Consider the following 23,618-nt stretch of genomic DNA (forward strand, 5'->3'; position numbering starts at 1 on the left):
TGCGCTACAGTAATACAGTTCTTAGGTGTCTTACACTGATTTAACTTTTTTTTTTAGAAAAAAGGTGAGTATAGTTATTTTCTTGCAGAGTTAGATGTGATTCAGGCCTATTGAATTAAAATAATTTCTTGTTTACAAAAAGTACATTCAACAATGACAATGATTCAGTATCTTTAAAGCCTATAACCATACTATATACTGATGGGTGGAACAAACATTGCTCATTATTCTGCATTTTTACCTAAAAATTTGAATGTCATTCTTTTGAAACCAAAGTATAGACAAGATGTGAGACTTACTGAAAATTTACAAACTGTAGTAAGAAATGTTATAAATTCAGAATAAATATACAAAGACAAAAACCCCCTACACACTGTACTCATTTAAAACCCAGTAAAAATATGTTAAAAATGTTAACTAAAAATTTAGTAACCTATTCCAGTTTTGTTTTTATTTTCATTGAATTTAATGAAAAAAAAAAATTTATAATGGTGAAGTATGATATGCGTGAATAGGTAACGCTTACTTGGTTCTCCATTTCTGCTGTATAAATATATAATTTTTTTTTTATTTATGCATTTATTTCATTGTTAATAAATATCGCTACAAAATTTAGTAACCTTCTCCTGTTTTGTTTTGTTGATGGTTACATCATAATAATTAAAAAAACATAGTATATAAGACTTACATTTATTTAAAGAATAATAAAGGGACTTACTTTATCCTAATATTTCAGGTATGATTGGTTGAATTAATAATTTTATAAATATTTGATGTTAATAAAAAGCTAATAGTTTAGCAATTGTGTAACTGTCGACTTTATTAAAGAACTGGAGATCGTATCTCACTTTCAAATGAAATAAGTGTATATGTAATTTAATAGGTGTAAGATAAGTCATGTGGTGTCCTCATCAATTTTTTTTGTTTAATGTGATTGGGTATTGTGTTTTATAAGCTTTATTGTAATTACAAATAACAAATATCTTTCATTGACTTAATCATTATACAGATATAAATCTTTATTAATCAGCCTTTTTTATTTTCTCTGAGGTATATAGAAAATCCATTGTTAATCGGAGGAAAAAAATTTGATTTACGTTTATATGTATTGGTGACATCATTTGTACCATTAAAGGTTTATTTATTTAAACATGGATTCTGTCGATTTTGTACAGAAAAGTACGATACCAGTGTTCATCAGTTAGATAATATGTTTATACATTTGACAAATGTTTCTATACAAAAACAAGGAGTAAGTGATGTACAGTGCGTTCTGTTATATTCTTTGTTAGTATCACATAATAACCTTTAATTTATTTTGCTAATAAATAGATCAGTTTTATTCAGATTGATACATTGTGTAGATCATGTCACTTGAATGTCAGGAATCTATGATTCATTTATTTTATATCTAGATTTATTTGTCTTATAAAGATGATTTTGTTTCAAAAGAGATTTTTTTCCTATAGATTATCTTATTTACAATTTGATATAACTTACTAGTTATATATTTTGCTGAATGAAGCAGATTAAATATTATTGCTGCATATGCATTATAGTAATTGCTGAAATTATAATTTGTTTTTGTAAATTAGTGTTGTTGACTGCTGGCAGTGCTGAATTCTTACCGTGTTCATGCTTCATATAATTTCAGGAATTGTATATTTTTTCAATTAAGTTGTTATTTTCTGATACCACTTGTGTATGAAACCTGCTTCCTTAGAAACAATGGTTTAATGCACTCTGTTTGCAGTTTTTGCAGCTTCTTATTTATTAATTAGATCTTAAAAAGATTGGTGTTACTAATCATTAATTGCTATACTTTGTCCAATAGTAAAAGTGCTTTAATTCTGTATTTAATTTGTAATATATACTAATATGTAATATAATTTGCTTATTGCAAATATTATATTATATTTATATTTTTTAGTTGATGATAATAATAATAATAATAATGATGATGAACAAGTTTTAAATCTGTTAAAAACTAAAAAAAAGGAATGTCCGACCTGTGCAGATTATTATATGACAACATTATAATGTAGAAGTGCAGAGTCCATAAATCTCAGATCATTGCCATTAGATTCGTAAAGGCTTTAATCAATACGACTTGGTTAAAATGCCCACATACTGTAAATGTCCCATTTCCTTTATCTTGAAAATGAGATTTTTCATTTCATTTGATGTAATGATTTTGCTGTATTGTTTGTATATAGTATAATTTCTTTCTCATCCTTTTTAATCATATTTATTTTCAAGGGTATTCTCAATTAAATTATGGTATTAATACATCATTATTTTTGAGTGAATTTAAATGCAATCCCTTTTTTGTAATGTATCAGTTACCAAGAGTATTTTCAATGGTAGTGGATTTCAATGAAATTTGCCATTATCATCTCGAACAATCAACTACCCTCAATCAATGTAACCCTGTGGATGTATGAACATACAAAAAAAAAACAATACAGGATGTTCAATCAGGAAAGGACATTATTCTGGGAGATAATTCTAGAACTATAAATAAGGACAAAAAACTCATGTAAACATAGGTCTGAAAATGATTTGTTTTGAGTTACGACTGCCAAAAGATTTCATCCTGATGTTTATTTTGTTTATAATATAAAGTAGGTATAACATTTTTGGACAATAATTATGGTAAAAAAATTAGTGTATTTGTATGTTGTGTTTGACTTGGAAAATTGTTAAAAATTGGTTTCGAAAACCTGATTCTCTAATATGTTTTTAGAAGGTCACATAAACCTCAAAAAAGTATTGTCAAAAAACATGATTTTTTTTTTGTTTGGTGATGTAAATAACTTTGTTAAACTGCTAATTAACAAATAAAACTTAATAACCAATTTTGCACAGAATTTATTAAATACTGATAAAATTGATATAAATAAAGTCAAATTTTAACTTTAATTAAAAGCAAAAGTCAAAATAATAGAGAAAATTCAGAATCTTGTTTAAAAGCAAAGTTAAGATAAAAGAGAAAATTCAGAATCCTGTTTAATATATTGTTTTATTTACAAATCAACTGATTATTATAAAATATTTTCAATTAACCAGCTTTGCATCCCTGACTAAAAGAACTGAAATTTAATTTGATTGTGGTCTACTGTTGTCAATAGTATTATGTACTGTTAGACAGTTGGTTACAAATTTTTATTTAATTAGCAATTTAATAGTTACTTTATGGCCAAGTGTTAAAAATTGTGATCTTTGATTTGGATTTTGTAATACGGCCTGTAAAAAAAAAAATATATATATATTAGAGATACAGTTGTGGGAACATACACATTAATTTTTTATCATAATTAGGACCAAAACTTTATAGTACTACATTACATACAGAGTAAAAATAGGGTAAAATATTTTATCAGTTTTTTAACTTAAAGAAAAGAAGCATTTCTAGATCTATGGTTAATATGATTTTTTTTTTTTAACTTGAGAATCTCCTTTCAAAATAGTATTCCTTCATGGTGAGCATTTTCCATACTAAAATCAAATATACTTTTTGATGACATTCTAAATACTTGTTTGCCTAACTCAGAAAAACTGTTTGCAAAATCAATAAACAGATTATATACAGATTATAAACAGATTGTAGAGTGTAAACAGCAATACCAGTCAGTCAAGATGATTGCAAGAGTGATTGAAAAAATTTTGAAATAAGTTATTAAAAACACTGTATTTATAAAATTTGGTTCAGAATGTTTAAAAAAATTTAAAACTCTTCCAAAAAAAATTAAGTTGAATGCATTAAGTAAATGTTTGTAGGATATAACACATACTTGTATGTAAGAATAATTAAAGTATTTCTAAGCTGTATAAAGTAATGCTAAAGTGCATCTAACAGTCGATTGATGGTAAAAAATATATATTGTTTTAGAAAAATTCATAATTTTTATTATTTTACAGCCACAAATTTAAATATAAAAATATATAGTTACATATCTAGTCCTAAGACATAAATCTTCAATGTAAAATTAAAAATTTCTCTAACTGTATAGGAGTAGTGTGCATGAATGTATGCATGCATGTTACATATGGGGATCAAGGAGGGCATCTTTGAATTTTTTGGAGTTGGAAGACATTGTGTGGCTTAAAAATATTTTTAATTTCTTGATGGAGAAAAAACTCAATATTTTAACAATTAAAAAGAAAAAAAATATATCTCACATTAGCTTTTAAAAAAGATACCATTTTATGAGAGAAGCTATGATTAAATACACTCTCCTAGACTCTTCTATATACTTATTCATTTGATAATGAAATTATAAAGTCTGATAATTACCTCCTCCTCCAGTTATATCTCTATTCCCAAACCAATGTAGCTATTTTAAACTGAGGTCCATTAAGTAGTTAATTTAAAACTAACTAACATGTCTTGCTCTACACCAAAGCCAAGACATGTTAGTTCACTGACAAAAAGTGTGTTAATGTAGAAAATATTCAATTTTATTTAGTTTAATTCCATGCATCCCACAGATTTTGTACATTTTCATTTTTCTTCCCCAGATTAATCAACAGTAAAATTCACTGTATTCAATCATAATTGAACGTGTTCGTTTGCTTTAATATTTCTTACTACAATTTCCATATATTTATTAAATAAATTAAGTGTGACAATACGTTTTCTTTTTTCAATCACTTACGTATATTAAACCTTATTGAAAAACATCTAAAAAATTTTATAAGAAATTAATGTATTTTGTTTGTATGAACATAACATTACCTGAATGTGGATAATTTAAAAAATATTTTTGAATAGATTTTCTAGAAAGATTGTTAGTAGAAACTAATCATTAAATTAGGAAAAAAATTCACCATGTATTTATGTTACACTTGATTTCTATAAATTTTCAGAGAGAATATAACAAACAGCATGGTGGAAAATGGAATACACAAAATTTACGTCTTTATTTAGAAGGAGTATTGGGTTGGTCAGAAACAAAATTGTTATTTGATAGGATTACATGGTTAATTGTACATTCTCTTAAAGCAGCTGCTCAACAAATAACAAATGATAGACATTGTTTTGAATGTTATGGCTATGATATTATTATTGATAACTCATACAAACCATGGCTTATAGAGGTAAGTTTTTATTATATACTTTTTGTATTACACGGTGAGCAGGAAGCCCCTTTACACTAGTTGTGAAATTAGTAAGATAGGTGCAGCTTACCTTCTATGGATCGACAATGTGGATTCCACCACAGTTCAAAGCACAGCTGTATGCGCCTCCATGTCCCAGTTGTTCATCTGCAACAGCACATCAGAAGTGACTGTTTCAAATGCTGATCAAACAGCATCTTGGAGCTGCTCTTTGTTGACGTATCTGCATTTTTAGATCTCTTCTTTTACAAAACCGAATAATGCATTATAAGGTGTGATGAAGTCAGGACTTCTTGCTGACCAAGGCAATGGAGCTGGTAACTCCTCTGACCCACATCTGATACAGCAATTCAGAAAAATGTCACATTTCTGCAGACATTCAAAGCAAAGTGTGGTGGAGCACCATTTTGTTGAAATGTAATGATATCAGCGATCCCTTTTGCCATTAATTCTGGAAGCAATCACTTGTCAGTCATTCTCAGATAACTGTGTTGATTAACTGTGCCATCGAAAAAATAAGAACCAAGGAGATGTTCAGCTCTCATCCCAGCCCAAATCACAACATGAGGTGGATTGTGTATGATTGTCATGAAAAAAGGATTGTCTTTTGCCATGAAAAAACATTTCGGTTACAAGAGCTTTGATAATTCGCACACTTGTCTGAGAACATGACGTTATTTTTATCGTTAGCTCTCATTGTTGATTTCGGAATGCCTAACTCTGGATAATATTTACACATTGCTTTCATCTGTGATCATTGAATCAGTACCTCCACAGTAGCACATGTCTCAGCTTGAGTGCTTGGCCTCCCACTGCACGGCAGATCAAGAATACTTCCTGTTGTAAAAACCTTCTTCTTGCATGTCAGTAACGTTTGCCGTGATGGTGACAATTTTCCAAAATATACAAAAAGGTCATACATAATGTTTTCCGATGTTTTACCAGTGTGTAGACGTTCATGGATCCACACACAAGCTAGGAAACGCTGTTTGATGGTGAATGTACTCATATCCCTCATCGTTCCACACTACTACAACTAAGCTCATCCCACCACGAATGAATGCGCTGAACGATCCCCACCATGACTTATCCTCCCAACCTTTTCCAGCAGCAGGGAACAATATTGGTGGTGGTAAAAATTGGCAGCAGTAAAGCCAGATTAAGCTGGATTTATTACAGTGTAAAGGGACACATCCTGCCATCCCATACATTTAGCAATTTAGTTGTAATGAATAACATAATTTTTAATAATGTGCATAATACACAGGCATACTTTAGAAATAATCTGTTCTATTCTAGAAATAATAATGTTCTATTCTAACAACTTTCTGAATACTTTGGGATGACAAAGGTATGTTACATGAAACAATTATAAAAGAAAGAAAGCTTAAAGACTACAGTTGTTTGTAAAACCATATAAAAATTAAAACACAGAAATTAAAGCTTATAGTTTGTTCAGAAGATCACTCTTTGCAGATATAAAAGTTTGAAAGTGATAATTTTTACATTGTTAATTAGTTTGTTGTAAATGGTATTAGTTGTATCCCACTGGTTCTTTATCTTTTGTGTTGATATACTTTGAAACTAGATTTAGATGTACTTTTTAGTAAGAGCAAGAAATCTACTTGTACTCAGTATGCATATCATACATATCAAGTAATTAGTTCTCATAATTACCAGGGCCATAATGATATCCTGTTGTAGCTGCTTTCATATATAAATAAATCTTTTATTCTGATTGGTACTTAATAATACACTTTATAGACCTCAACAGGAATGAGTTGGTATGTTAGTCTGTGAATAAAAAAGGAACTACCCTAACATTTGCCAGGATATATCAAAGAAAACTGTTATAAAACCTTGGTCAGAGAAGCATACAAAAAAACAGAATTTATTATATAATAAATAATAATGTGATTAAAATATAAACACATTAAATAATGTAAAGGTAATGCATGAATAATTAAATGTTAAAAAACTAGAAAATAAATTACAATTCAAAAGTATTAATGAAAATTCATTGAGAATAAGTTTATATACATGTTGAATGGAGATGCAGAAAATTCAGTGGTTTTTATTTATTTTTTTTTTTAAAATTATTATTATTATTTAAAAATTCTTTAAAGAGTAATATTTTTTCTGTAAAAAAAAATATTTTAGAGAAATTGATGGGAAGATTTTTTAAATGGTTTAGTATTTTATTAACAATCTCAAGCATTTTAAAATAGCAAGCATCAAAAAGAAAGCCTTTTCTCGTAAGCAAAGTATTTTGTAGAGTTATATAAAAACAGTTCTGTTGTCTAGTTAGTCTGAGTTTTTTTAAAGAAATTATGATTTATTTTTGGTAAAGATTGTATTTTTGTAAATATGAACACATGGATAAGTTAAAATGTTAATTAAACTTATGAACGATTCATACTTATGGAGGCTAAATAATGATTTAACAAACCATTTTTTTATCTTAAAAACTCATTCTAATTTTTTGAAGAAGCCCTAATAATAGATAGGTTATGCTTAAGACTTAATATGTAAGAAAAAAAGTTAAACACTAATCATCAAATGTAAAAGATCAGTGAGTGTATTATTGTAATATCTACAAAACTAATTTTTTGTAAAATGCTTCAACATACTATATGTAACACATTATGTTACCATATTGATATTCCAATTAATTGGTGAGTAGTGTACTATTATTGAATTTTTTTTAATATTCTGTATCCTTAATGGATAGAAATTTTTATTGGTTAACTTTGCAAATTAACTGATGAAATGCAGATTATGATATAAAATGGTTCTTTTCCATTAATTCAGTACCATTTTAAATATAACTATTTAATTCAATACCATTTTGTATTTAGTATAAAGCTCCTTTTTTTATGTAATTTAAAAATTGAATGTTAATTAGATGAGGTTAGTTAGCATTAGGTTATGTTGATACCATGCATAATTTAATTCAGTACACGGAATCGTTAGTTATGTTACCTTACCTAACCTTGACCTTGACCTGAACCTTATGTATTAACTAAACTTATGTATTAACCTGATAATAACCCTAGTTAATTATCACATATGTGTAGTAAAATTTTTAGGTGTTAATGAATTAATGGAAAAGAAACTATAATATTAATAACTGGAATTTCTATAGCTATATATATTTAAAATGCTTTGATATTATAAATTATTACTTTATGTAACTGGAGAGGTACACTTGGATTTTCATGAAAGCATTATTTTTACCAAAAGAAAGAAAGTTGAGTAAATAGAGTAAGAATTATTATATTGTAAGTTTTAACGTCTCTTGTCTTCAAATTATTAATTAGTATAATTATTTATATAATCTTAAAACAAGGAAGAATGTATATTATATGAAAACTAATTTGGTCTCAGAAAAGGCCACGGGTCCATGACAAAAGATTTAATCATTAAGTTAATTGTAGAAATTTGTTGAGGAAAACAAATCTACGTATATGACATATTTAGATTTTGTACAGCATTTGATTATATAAAATGCCTAAGGTTTTAAGAAAAAAAGATTTGAAGTATAAATGAAAGGTTCTTTTTTATAAATTGTTCAAAATTATTTATTTCTAAATTACTAACTACAGTTCCATTAAACCAAACAACAGAACTGTTTTCATGTTAACATAGCATAGTGTTTTTTTTTTTGGTACAAGGTAGGATCTTAATTACTCTTCAGCTTCTTTTTGTACAGGTGTTTCTACAATCAAGGATATCCCAGCTTGGGTTGTTAAAAATATATCTTAAATCTTTTATATGAAGAAATGACTTGTTAAACATTCTAACTTTGCAATCTATTATCAACTTTCTCCTTAATTGAATCCATTTAAAATTTGCATGGTCACTCTTATTTTAACTCAATTTCCCTCTTTCTTTAAACCATTTCCTTCTTTTTATTATTTAAACCATCAGTTAAGGTTTCAGTCATTACTATTAATGAATTATCGAATGATCTAAAAGATCTTCGTATCAATTTATTTAAAATTAAATTAAACAATTTACTTTTATAGAAACAATATTATTGTGTTAACTTGAATTTTCTGCACATCTGTTTAATAGATATGTCAAACATTTAAAAATGATCACCTTACAAATTGTAAATTTTTAACTGTAAATTTATTTATTAACTTCATATAATGGCATCATCACTATTATTTCATAAGGTGAGTATATTTTTTAATGTATAATTTTGTACCTCGTAAATGCTGATCTGACCAAGGCTTTTCCATGGTTTACCTTGATCCTTCCAGACAAATTCCTAGAGAGTTCCTTATTCACGATAGAAAACCCCTATCATTCAGGACATGTTCACATGTACTGTTATGATCCAAATAAGTAATTTATTTAAAATATATAACTATAATAAAGTAGAACAAGGTAAATGGTACAAAAAGTAAGACATAGTTCTAATATTTTTTTATTTGTATATGGAAGAAACAATTAGGAATCTGAAAGGAAACTTGAAGGAGGAGTAAAACAATACAGAGAAGAAAAAATTAAGATTTGCTCATATTATTTCGACTAAAACTAGAAATCAATTTGAAGAATGAATATTAAAATGTTACGTATTCATTGCTCTGTCTATCCATCCGTCCATCTGGACGTGCACATGTGTGTATGTAAGGGGGGGATAGACCTAATTTGAAAGTAAAGAATAATATTAAAAGAAATATAATTAAATAAATTGGTTGGACTGTAATGAGCTAAAATACCTCTACTAGCATAATGATAATAATAATAATAATACCTAGTGTCATTTACAACTACTATATACTATTGAAATTTTTGTAGGTTAATGCTGCACCCTCTTTAACATCAACTACTACTAATGATAGAATTTTAAAAAGGAAACTTATTAACCAAATACTGGATATTGTGTTACCACCAAGTGGAATGCCAGAGTAAGTTTTTTTTAAAATTTACCTTTTATTTAAAACTGTACCTTTCTTATGATTGGAACAAAATATACTGTTATAATAATCAGATGTCTAAATGTTTTTGATTGTAACAAGTAATCAGTTTAAGAGACAAATTATGTTTTTGTTTTAAGCATTCTGATAAAAAATGTATAAATAATTTAATGGAAATGAAGATTTCTTTAAAAAATATAGTTTCTGATCTACTGAAACCATATTCCATACTATATTAACTTGAAAGGAATCAGTGAGTGAAGGTCACATACTGTTATCCATTCTGCAGTAACATTCCCCTGAACTACTTTTAATGCAATAATTGCAGCAAGGGTTTTTAATAATACAATTAAGCTACTTTGTAATAACATATTAAGTGAATCTATATTGTTATATATAGAAGAAGAGGCTTTTGTTTGTTAGGGATAAATAAAAAACTACTCTATCAATCTCACCAAATTTTTACCCATGTTTCTTGGCAAAACTGAGAAGGGTTTTATACATATATTTCATATATATATATATATATATATATATATATATGTATATATATATATATATATGTATATATATATATATATATGTATATATAGTAGTGGGGAGATTTGCCAATTGAAATATAAACTTTAATCAGTTGAATTAATGAACTGTAAGCCTCTATCACTGTGTGAGCTGGGTTTGAACTGAATGATTTGAATCAGTTGAATGAATAATTACAAAAATAATAGAATTAACTTTATAATATTAAATAAATTAAAAAAATTTCTGTTAAATGACACATGGGCTTCCTGTGGGGGACTTCTTGTGAGGTTAGTGTGGTGAGGCATGCAAGCACCTTGTGGGAGGCTAGACCAATTATCACAATCAACTGGTAACAAACAGAGTGCCCCTGTGGCATTGTTTTGGAAGGTGCAATGGGGTGCTCTTTTAATATCTCTGCAATCAATCGTCCGATTTTAAAAATTCAAATGGGGTGTTTGTTAATAGGTTGAAGGCTAACTTTAGCATACATCAGGTCCACTCTCGATCTAACAGATAACGATTATTCGGAAATGTATATAAAGTTATTTGTTTATTGCATCACACGAGAACCAACTGACTGATTACTTTCAAATTTGCAGGATACATTCATGTTGTTCCAGGGAAGGTTTTAAGCGATCAGCCGAGGCCCTTGCTACCTTGTAGGTTAAGATCTTAAAAATATTCATTAGTTCTCTGCGCCCCAGGAGGGTGAAATTCTGAAATAAAGATAATAATTAAAGAAAAAATAGATTAATCCTTTTATTTCATTATTATATTTCTGCCACCAGAACATCAGTCACGACAAAGAAATAAGTATGAATTTTTCATCATCAATTATGTGTGTACTTCAGTTTACTATTATTCTATTTTTTTGTAATTTAGTTTCTTTTTCAGGTTTCTATAAAGCCTGAATACTATAATTATTATTTATCAGTATTATTTTCACAACCATTAGGACTATGTACAGTGAGGGGATCGATGGGGTGAAGCACTCTGGGTAGATGGGAATGGCGACTGAAGCAAGCTCTGCGACCATGCGGTAAGGCCCCTTGGCTCTGGGAGGCCTTGAGCCCCTGAGTTGGCGATGGGATTTGCCTGGGCTGACCAGGCAAATATTGCATGTAGTTTCATCCCAAATCATGAATTGCTCTATTAACAATTTTCTCTTTCGTCTTCCAGTCTTAATTTCATTTCCATTTTGCATATGGACCATAAATTCTCAACAGGATTGAGATAAGTTTCCTAGCCAGTCACAGATTGATATTTTCATTCTTGAATTTTTGCTGCTTTTGAAGAATGACATGGAGCAAGATCTTGCTTAAACTCTCAATTTTTGTTTTTCACAATAGACAGAACTTTATCTTGATAGATAAAAGAATATGTATTTTATTACTTCACAACTTTGAAAGAGGAACTTATATATTCTAGGAAATTACTAAAATACATATTTTGAAATATTTCTTTATATTAAAATCATTATATATTTTTCTGTATTCATCATTCCTTTGATAGGAACAAGACTATAAGTTCCTTTAACAGAAAAACATAGCCAATTTTTTTTATTGGATGTTTCATAGACTGAACAGTGTGTTTGGGAGAAATTGATTCTCCATCTACCCTTCAAAGAAATTGCAGTTATTTCCCTTCCACAGTAAAATGAGTTTCATATGAGAAAATCACTTTCAACAGATGTTCAAAAGCCCATTTTACATATTAGCACATAGTGGTCCCTTTTCTTCATATTTTTCTGTTACCATATGTTTTAAACATTTTATACATCATATTTTTCAACCTTGTTCAAACAATCTGTGTCATAGAGTTAAATGATGAATTTCAATACCAAAGTCAGCCATTTTTCTAGAAATCACTGCTTGAATTTTTAGGATCAATTTAAATAACCTAACCAGCAAAGCTCATTTAGTAACTTTTTTTTAAGGATATTTTCACTTTCTTCATGTCTCAATTAAATCATCTTTTTCAACTCATTTCACAATATTTGTAGCAATTAGACATAGACAGATTAAAAAATATTCATGGAAAGTTATGATTTTATTTCATTTTTTTGGTGTAAGTTCCATCTGAAAAATTAATTCAAATGATCTCAGTAAAAGATTACACAATATGTAGCAAAAATCAAATGCACCGATTACAAAACTTTAACAACTGTAATTAATAATTTTACAAAAAAAATGTATGTGTAACTTCATACTAGATTATTAAAGATAATCAACAGTTATTGTAAGACAAACAGTAGTTTGTCCAACTTAACTGAAGTTTCCTCTACAGTGCAATTTTTTTCCATTAATTCGCACACCAGTGTATGTAGTTTTATAACCAAGACTTTAGTATTTTTGGACTAAAGGAAATTCAGGACATTAAAGATAAAAAAACTCCAGGGGTCATTTGAGCAATATTTGGTCTCAATTGTGTACAATAACACCCATAAATCAAAAATTTATTCACAAGCACTAAGCAAACTGTCAAGTGCTCTTGTCTTCCTAAAAACCCAGTAAGTGCTTATTTATGTATATTAAAAACAAAGTATTTTGTAAATTCACCTTGTACACAGAGCAGAAGACCAATGACTGCCAGGCTATTATCGATTCACCATAAGTGTTCATCAAAATTACTAGCTTTAAAAATACATGTAAATAAATTCTATTCACATCATAAATTCGTTATAGAAAATTTTAATCAACAAAAGTAGATATGTATTAAATCACTAATGAATAATTAATCAAATTCTACAACTATGGAGTGGTATAAAACATTGGTCAAATAACTCGCATATAAGTTATGGTGTACAATCCCCAAAAGCATTTTAAGTATGCAAAAGTTTCATCTCGCTAAAATTTATTGTGCCATTTATATTGGAAGTTATAATTCTTTAATTAAGTATAGAAACCCTACCCCAAAATAAAATAAAGTTGCATTGTTAAGAGCTTAAGTCTCACTTTAAGGTAATTTGATTTAGTGAAATGATTGTTTTGCCTATCTATGTTGATATCTGTTGTCTATCTGAGTTGAAATTGCAACTGGTATCAGTTGGATGTAGTTTGAACTACAACATTACCCGTTTATTATTCATACATGATTAAGCTGTTTTAACAATTTTTTTTCTCTTTTATACACTAACATTTTAATGATACAATATCTAACTTTGAATGGTAAGAATATAAATAGAAACTATGTCGTGTTAAGAGTATTTTTGAATACATTTCTGATTAGTGTGAAAAATACAATTTAAAAAGCCTCTAAAGTTTCAAAAATTGTGTTAACTAGTGTAGTTACCCTAAATTTCAGTTCATTTAAATACAAAATTATTTATATAAATTATCATTTAATTTATATAAAAAATAATTATCAAATATAAAAGCACATGCAGTAACTGATGACTAAAATTTAACGATTGCTGACAACCAACAATTTTGTTCAGTTTTAATTGTTCATGTTTCAGTATAAGGTGGCCAAAACTCCCCGCCAGAAAGCTTCTAATAGATTTTGAATTATTATTGGATGATGAGATTCTTATGATGCAGACATGTGTGGCAGAAGCTAGACGTACTGTGCACAATTCTATAAGCAAATATCGTAATAAAAATAAATCACTTGTTAAAAATCAACGTTGTCATAATTGGATTTTTAACAGCAGTAACAGTACAAATCGATATACAAGACCTTTGTCATCTACATCAATACATAGCCGTAATCGTACTTCTTATCTTGTTACACAGCGTCATTGTCGTCATCAACATCGACAATCATATCGTCATCATCTTCATCATCGTCGTCATAGACATACTCATCATCATAGGTTTGTTAATTTGTTGCTTAATTTTTTAAATTAAAACAAAAGGGAGAGTGGAATGAAAACAAATTATTTTATTTTATAATCTTCTTAATACAAAAGGTACATGGTACGTGCATCATTTTTCTCTATAGATGGAAATTGTCTGTGGCATGTATTACAAGTCATAAACAAAAGTAATATAATTGTTACAATGCTTTGGAAATGTAGGAATATGTTAGAAAGAAAAGCTTTTGGCAGAGAGTACAACTACTCATACACTCCTGCCTTCACCTTTCTGTCAGAATTGTATATTTGCCACCCATTATGATCCAGAGATATGAAAATGAATTGAGGGAAGATCTGAAAAATGCAGTGGAGTCAAAGAGACTGAAAAAACAGATTTTGGATGGCTGCAGCAATTGAGCAGACAGTATTGCAACAATTGAGCAAACACAGAAGTCCAAGTTGTTGGAAATTGATCAAAGGTACAAGTGATTGGTGAAGAGATATGGATATGTTTCACTGGTGACAGGGTTCCCTCTATATATATTTAGAGCTGTAAAAGCAATTCTTTTTCATCCGAAAGGGAGAATCTGTTTAACCTTACTTGTCAGTAGTTGTGAATGGAATTTGGTGAGTAATTATGAAACCATTTCTTGTTCATTTTCTTTGCTATTAATCGATGAAAGTGAACTCAAGTTTGATCATGATTGCTAATCTTTCTTAGGAGAATTGCTTTTAAGAACTGCAAATATTTCTCTCAATCAATATCTTACACACTTACAATAATTCATTGAATTGCAGAGCACCATAATAACAGGATATTCTCCATGTCTCATATCTTCAAAGATGACTACTTCATTCATTATTATGAGCTGATATTCCTTCATCATACCTTCAAGTACTGTAATGATCTCTCATATCATTACTTGGTGTTACTGTTCTAGTCTGAGAGTATCTTTACTGAAATAAGTATTAGCAATTTCCTGGTCCATTCATACACTTACTGTAGTGACAAACATATATCACTATATTGACCTTTCATTCGTTAATGAATTTCAATTGGTTTTACCCAGTCACTACTCAAAAAACAAATGATAGAAGGCTGTTTCAGCCACTATTCAAAATATGAGTACCATTGTTGTCAACTTCTATAGCAATAGCATGATGTTTTAAATTTTAGTGCTGTTTAAAAGCTTTCATTTGACTCTCCCTCATACATTTTAGATATTACTGAACTTCTTAATTTTTAAACTGCCATTAAAGTAGATTTTTTAATTTGTAAGACTTTCACTCTGTTTCATATAATTAATATTTACATAGATCAGTGAATAAATAGAATACACAAATATGTTTTAATTATGATTCGTATTATGGATAATTAGATGAAAACTTAATTTAGTGGCAAATGATTTTAAAAAGTCTATCTTGCTTAAATATAGTCATTTCTGCAATTGATCATCATATAGTTACAATCTTCCCTTAGGCAGATCTGTTGCACAGTCAGTCTCCTTTTTCCTAATAATGATTATATATGTATTACATACCAATTACAGTGTGTAAAAGGAGAATTTTCTGTGGACAAATTAAGTAACAATTTGATGCTACTTACATCAAAATGGCACTGTCAGGTGCTATATTGAGAAGTTACAGTCTGGTCTTAGTGATTGCAGTGACCTAGTAAGTCCCACTGGAATTGGTAGAGGTTTTCTATACATAATACAATGATTGTGTGTGTGGTGTGCACGCATGCTCACTCACAATGTTCTGTTTTTCTATTTAAGTATTTTTAGGTGTAGATTTATAATTTTGTATATTTTATAATGGAGGTAATTTTTTTAGCTACCATAATTATTTATTCTCAAACCTATAACAGGCTTATGCCCAGTTACAGTACTTCATGACATATGAATTTGTAGCAAGAGAATTATCTCTTTGTTCTTTTTAAATATAATTGTAATTTTATTTATTTATTTTATTTCAGTAAGCATAGTATGGATGTGAGAGATTCTACAAGCAAAGAAGATGATCTAAAGGATTCTTCTAAACGAACAGGTATAAAATTTCAGATGTTTATTTCATTAATCAGGTATTTTGAAGTATTTAGTAACTTTTATCATTAAATTATAACACTTCTTTTCAAAGCCTCACGTGAACTACAATTGATAAGTAGATTATTGGTGATTGTTTGGTGAATAGAACTGAACTGAGAGATAATATCAAGCGGACAAAATATCATCAGCATTTAACTGGGTTTGGAATGCTGGTATGTAGTAGTACATTCAGCTCATTGATGATGTTCGGAAATATCTCGCAAGTAAGCCTAACAAGAGATGCTAATATTCTTGAGACTGATTATGTTATTTCAAGAGTGAATTGTGTCTTCTCTTTTATGTCATTTTCCACCATTTATAACACATACAGGACAGATAAATAATTGTTCAATATATTTTTAAACATTAAAAAAAAAATTAAATGTGTTCACTTGATTAACTAATTAGTTGTGTATTTTATTGGAGTTGAATGTTGGGAGAGAGGAAAAGGCTAGGCTAGCCTGAAACTACATTTCAGGCTTAAAATAATCATGATTCAAATCCCCAAAATTGCATGATAAAATACATTTTTGGTTGATAATAGGACATTTAGCATAAAATAAAATTCTATTGAGAATCCTGAAAATAGACTAAATAAAAAATGAAAAAAAAAATAATTGGGTTTATGGAAGGAAGAACAGTTCAGTCACAATATTTTTATTTTAACCATGAAGTTTTAACTAAAAAATGCTAGTGATACGGTATGTGTTTCCTCTTTTTTAAACATATTCTTTTCTGTATTTTTTTTTGTGTTTGCGTGTATTTCAGTTTTCTTTTTTTATTACAGAAGGAAATAGATCAGTTAATTTTAAAGGAGAATATAAAACAAAAGGAATAGTTCCATCCCTGAATGAATTTATGAATGAAAATGATGAACAGTCAGGTGATCGTAATGAAGTTGTATCTTCATATTCAAATGATTCATTTGAGGAGTACTTTGAGGATGTTGATAATGATTCTTGTTCTGATGTATACGTAAGCAGTAATGGTGATAATAATAATGATGATATATGAATGAGAACTATATAAGTTTACTATATATTTTATTACATATTTCATTATATATTGTGAATTTTAATAATGAATAAAATAGAAATAATTAAATCGTTGCTAATTTTATCAATATGTAATATTTTGTCAATATTATCAATTTAAAATGGAAGGAACTAAAAAAATTGATACTTACTTGTTAATTGGACCGTATTGTTTTATTGAAACTAAATATTAAAAAAAAAGATTTTTAGTAAAGAATTATGAAAAATAAATTTATGTATTATTAATTAAATAAAAAAGCTGGCAAAGGATTGCATAACTTTCTGGCTTTAACTCTGACAGATCTTAATTTAAAATGTGTCATAAGATTTAAAAATATTAATGACTTAATTATGAAATATTTAATGTAAAATATTGTGAAAAACATCTAAATATTCAGAAAAAGAATTTGGGTCCGATTTGTTCAAGTTGGTCAAATGAAGATTTTACCTAAAAGGTTTTCAGTATTAAAAGTGTAATTGAGAAAAAATAAAAGTTTTTGGCTCCGGTTGACTTCCTTATGGTATCAAATTGATGATTTAACGTCAAAATTATATTGCAATTAGAGTGTATTTCTAAAAAAATCTTAAAAAATTTGGGTCCCATTTGATATCTCCTAGTTTAAAAGCTAAAATATTTTTAACAACTTGAAGAACAGATAAAGCATCGGAAATAACAAACAAATAAAAAAAACATTTAAAATTCAGTAGTTGGATCTCCTGGAACTCTTTTTTTAAAACATTCCCACATCATCTACATTAATACTAGATACAAATAGATTTTCAATTTTGAAAATTAAAGCTTAAAAAATTTATATTTTAAGCATAGGTCTCATTCAGTCTCCTTGTTTTTTGGTACTCAACAGTATTTTTAATTGACATATTATTTATTTCAATAAGTCGACCTGATTTGGTGGAAAACTTTGAATTTTAATAACTTAGTAAGTATTTTCATCATACTATAGGTCAATTTTCTTTGATCATTATATAAAAATTTAAAGTAGCTAAAACTATCATTTCCCCATATTTTAAATTTGTCAAAACTTAATGTCATCAACGTCCCATACGTAGAAAGCTTTTGAGCAATTTTAGAAGAATTTATGTTAAGCCTGTGTGGAGATATTAATCATAATACAGGCCAACACATGTTTGTTTTTGTATGTATATATGTACATTTTCCAGAAATTTCTGTATTTTTTGTGTTTTTTGAACTATGGGAATCTTGACATGTTGACATTTGCAAAAATGCTGATGCCAAAATTTTGGCCCTTTGCTACATTTTCCCTTTACATTACTGCAGCTGCAATAGAACTTAGATGGAAGAGTAAAAATAGTAAATTAGTAATTAATTTTGAAGGATGTGGGATTTTTGGCACTATGAAGACTAGGTGATAAACATTTTTAAAAAATAAAAAGAACAAAGTGTTATTTATATTTAATTTGTTTAAAAATAATAATAAATAAATCAATTTTGATACTTTCACTTTCTATAAAAAAGGATGGTGCTTGGATTTGTTTGTTTGATGTATGTGCTCACATTTTTATTTTAGCTGCTAGTGCACAGAGTGAACCACGTGGTTTGCCAGGCAGCTGGTGAACTGCACGCAGCGCACAAATGATTCATTCCTTTGAACGATTTATTCTTCTTTATATGAAGCTGTACCCGCCACACTTTTCTGTGGCACATTGTGGTTGCATGGATGAGAAATGAGAAACAAAACCAAGCATACGTTTTATAAAAGTTTAATTTTGCAATACTTGTGGATATACAATATTTTTTGTTTTTCCACTGTCTGCGTAGATATAAAGGCTATCTGGTTTGCCGACCCGGGAACACGCACACACAGTTTTCCAAGTGAGAAGCAATCCGCATCTAAATCTAAACCACACAATTTTAAAGATTGACCTTGAGCTTTATTGATTATGATTGCAAATGCCAATCAGATTGGGAATTGCAATCTTTTAAATTGAAATGGTGTATCGGTCGGGATCATGGGTATTCGAGGAATGAGGTCATCTTCACCTTTGAAAGGGCCCGTTAAAATCGTTGCTTCCACTACGTTAGTCATCAATTTCTTAGCTGAAAGTCGCGTGCCGTTGCAGAGTTTTGGCTGATTAATATTCCGTAACAGGATAATTGGCACACCTATTTTCAATTTTAATATGTGTGGTGGCATCCCTGGCAGATCAAGTGAGTTTAAAAATTCCGTTGAATAATTAACTACTTCATCTGCTTCCACAACGGTGTCTATCGACTTATATGTAATTTCCTCACTTTGAATGCCGGATTGAATAAGATTATTAAGTTGATAGACAGACATCTTTATTTGCGGCAAGGATAGCTCGTTCACTGCCGATAGTGATTTCTATGATTAATTTGAATATCAGGAAATACTTTTTCTATCAGTTCTTCTTTCGATGTTAATAAATTACAAAAATTATCAGGAAATGATATTCATCTAGACGTCTCATCGACTGGCAGCTGTCCGTTTCCAATGTCCAGTAACTGTCGTGAGAATACCTCAACTGATGGTAATTCTGCAACTGGACACGCATATTCGTAGTCAACTGCAATGTACGTACGTGTCGCTACAGTGTTGAATATTTCAGGCAAGCATTTATTTCGTCTGCTGGTATCGATCGAGAAATTACAGGCAATGTTTGCCTAAAATCTTCTGCGAGCAATATCAAAGCATTCCTGAATGGTTGAACGTTTCTACGCAAAACTCGTAACGATCGATCAAGATCTTTAAGCGATTTTTTATGTGCCATAGTGCATTCATCCCAAACAATGAGTTTACATTTTTGTAATACTTTTCCCATACAGGATGCTTTGGAAATATTGCACGTAGGAGTCTCGATGATTTGCATGTTTAATGGCAACTTCAGAGCTGAATGCGTAGTCCTTCCACCTGGTAACAATGTTGCAACTATTCCAGACGAAGCAAGCACTAAGGCTATGTCATTTTTTGATCAAACCGTTCTATAATCAATCTAATGAGGAATGTTTTCCCAGTTCCTCCTGGCGCATCCAAGAAGAAGGTCCCTCCAACTCTGTCATTTATCATTTGTATAATGCGATCATAAATGCCTTTCTGTTCACGCGTTAATTTGGGAATGTTTGATTGGACATATGACTGAAGATCACCAATGTTGTAACTCTGTTCACGGCGTAAATCCACATCAAATCAAGCAATCTCAGCTCAGGTGAGTGCTGGCATTCCCAATTGACTAAGAACATTATTTGCATTAGCTAAGCACTTGTCTTCAATATTTATCAATGCTTTGTTGTAAATGCCTTCTGTAAATTCAGACAAAAGTGAATATTTTACGTAACAAAGGATTTTTTGGTCATTATGTGTAGGGATATTATTTTCTGTGTATTTGGTTATTTCGACTTTTTTGTTTGCATAGTCTTAAGTCTATCTGGGCTATAAGAAAGTTGAGTATTTTAATTTATTTACTGTAAGTCATCCTTCTTAGTGGTTTTTCTTTTTGTTTTGGTGTTTTTTTTTAAATAAAATATACAGATGTTTTAGCTGTTAAATATAATTCAAAGAAATTTGGTGGTTGTGTTTGACAGCAGCCATCTTGCATTGATCTGATTGGTTTTCCTTTGTTTACATTTCCAAATTAAAAATGTACAAATTAAGAATAGATAGGTAGATTTATTAAAAATAGATGAAAACTATCATTGATGCGGGTGGTTATATATCGTGCTAAAATTTGAGCTCAATCGGTGCAGAACATTTTGAGTTTTTGAAGCGTACACAAACGAACTTAACATTTTTATATATATATATATATATATTTATCTAAAATTATATTTGTGTTTTGGGGATAAAAAAGGAAAACACTGGGATTAGAGCTGTGTTAAAAAATCACAACTCAAGAAACAGCTAAAAATGTTCAATATTTTGAAGCTTTCTGTTGTAAAAGTTATTGTTGTTAGTACGCTAAATTCATGAACGTTATTTAGTTATCTCTGAAAGTTCTTCACCGATTGCTTTGAAATTTTGACACAACGTTGCATTTGAATATGCATGTGTTTTTATGTACCTACTATTATATAGATTTCACATCTGTGATGGGTAAAGATATTCCTTTTTTTGAAAAACAGTACTATCTGTTGGACATTAAAGCAATACACGCTATACTAAATATTTTACGATTCCATTTCAATGTTTCCAATACGTGTGTCTGCTATAGACTAAAAAACTACTGGACCGGTTTACATGCAAGGAAAAAGGGAGAAAGGGAAAAATCGAAGAAGGTAAAAAGGGAAAATAGAAAAACAGGAAAAATGGGGAAAAGGAAAAACAGGAAGAGGAAATAGAAAGGGAATACGAGAAAAAATAAAAGGGGGAAAGAGAGATGGGGGAATGGAAGGGAATCTGGAGAAGGGAAAGGGGATGTGATGAAATGAAGATGGGGAAATAGAGGAAAAGGAAAGATAAAAGATAAAAAGGGAAAGGTTAAATTTTGTGAAGTTCCGTAATGTTCATTTTTTTAATGTTTTATCAAACTTTCAGTTGTGTTCGTTTATATATATATATATTCAAACCTAGCAATAGCAAAGCATTGCTGGGTCTGCTAGTATTTAGAATAAAAATGAGATAAAATCGTAGATGTAATTAATAGGTTTTTGAAGAAGGGGTACATTATTAAAATCATATGTAGAAACATATTTATAGCATGGAAAGATAACATAAAATGATTTATTAATCAGTTTATCTTTCTGTCCACTGTAAAAAATGTAAACCGTATAAAATGTTTAATTTATAAATTTAATCACATAGCGAGTAAGAACACAAGTTTATTAAAAACTCTAACTTGAATTTTGAAAATTGGTCTACAGGTTTTGGGAGTTACAAGCATTTAAAAATTTTAATGAAAATTAGGGGCTATTTTACAAATTTTTATTAAATGAAAATAGCATTGATCTGTGCAATTTTTATTGAAGTTTAAATTATTAAAATCAAAATAGAAATAGTATTGTAAAAGAATAATAAAGAAGGAAGATTAGCCAAAATGAGATCCCATAAAAGGGTAAAAGTTTAAAAAAATTTGTTAAAAGATAATAATTTGGGATACCTGTAATTTATTTAAAACAATATTTATATATTTTGATTAATTTGCAATTTTAATTTGTATCTTTTTCAGAAATTTCAGTCTGGGAATCAGTTACTGATACCTGTTTTTATGATCATAATTATTCATTTAATGAAAATAAATAATAAATTCTGTTCAGTCAATAATTAATGAAATTCTAATATCTTTATTAATTCTCCCCTAAACTAGTCTCCATTAAACAACTAGTTCTAGTAGACCATTTTATATTTCTGTATATGTACATGTAGAATTGAGTATTATAAATAAATAAGTAGCTGGTTTCATGGTAACACTAGAGTTTATAACGGGCATGCAATATAATTACTTTGCATCCACTATTTTACTATGTCTGCTTACTCTGTCTACTTATTTTGTCTGCTGATTTGAAATATTTTTACATGGAAAAAGTGATTATTTAACTTAAACCGTTATAAATAGTATTTTCAATTTTTATGCTGGTATTTTTTGCTATTCTGGATGGTATGTAATATGCTAAAAAGATTTAACTGTTGAAAATGATAATTTGTGTAGTTTAATACAAATCTAAAAAAAATTTGTTTCAAATATATAAGGATTAAGGATATCAATCCAATATCCTTAAGAGTATGATCCTACCTGATAAATGCAATAGTTGTACTAGAGATTAGTGAATATTGGTATAGTGTTCATATCTAATACACTTTATATGAACACTCAACAAATGTATTTTACTATTTGGGGAAGAGCTCGATTACATGACATACTGCCAAGAGTCAATATTTTTTTACAACCAGATTTGTCTGAGAGACATCCAAATTTATTCGGTTCCCTACTGTTATTTGTAATATATCATCAATTACTTGTAAAAATATTTTGCTTTTAATTTCATTTTTATGTTGCTAATGGATAAAGGAAAATAAGTGTACTGCTGAGAGAGAAAGGAACGAACTGCTTATTTGAGCTATTAACTATTGACCTAATTTTGTTGCTAATGGTATTTAGTTTTAAACCAGACTTCAGTATAATAATTTATTTATAGATT

The 23,618-nt window shown here is 28.9% G+C and overlaps 1 protein-coding gene across 1 annotated transcript in view; it reads left to right on the forward strand.

The window, feature by feature from the left end:
- The window catches only part of LOC142319827 (polyglutamylase complex subunit TTLL1-like), a 36,448-nt gene extending 18,689 nt beyond the window's left edge, over nucleotides 1-17,759 (forward strand). The window contains exons 5-10 of the mRNA XM_075357500.1: nucleotides 1,051-1,252; nucleotides 4,870-5,100; nucleotides 9,931-10,040; nucleotides 14,029-14,385; nucleotides 16,346-16,416; nucleotides 17,242-17,759. Of these exons, the coding sequence (XP_075213615.1) occupies nucleotides 1,051-1,252; nucleotides 4,870-5,100; nucleotides 9,931-10,040; nucleotides 14,029-14,385; nucleotides 16,346-16,416; nucleotides 17,242-17,468 (1,198 nt within the window). The 3' untranslated portion in view covers nucleotides 17,469-17,759. The remainder of the gene's footprint in view (nucleotides 1-1,050; nucleotides 1,253-4,869; nucleotides 5,101-9,930; nucleotides 10,041-14,028; nucleotides 14,386-16,345; nucleotides 16,417-17,241) is intronic.
- Nucleotides 17,760-23,618: the final 5,859 nt, after the last annotated feature.

The sequence above is a fragment of the Lycorma delicatula genome, chromosome 2 (assembly GCF_047948215.1).
Source record: "Lycorma delicatula isolate Av1 chromosome 2, ASM4794821v1, whole genome shotgun sequence".
Classification (NCBI taxonomy): Eukaryota; Metazoa; Arthropoda; class Insecta; order Hemiptera; family Fulgoridae; genus Lycorma; species Lycorma delicatula.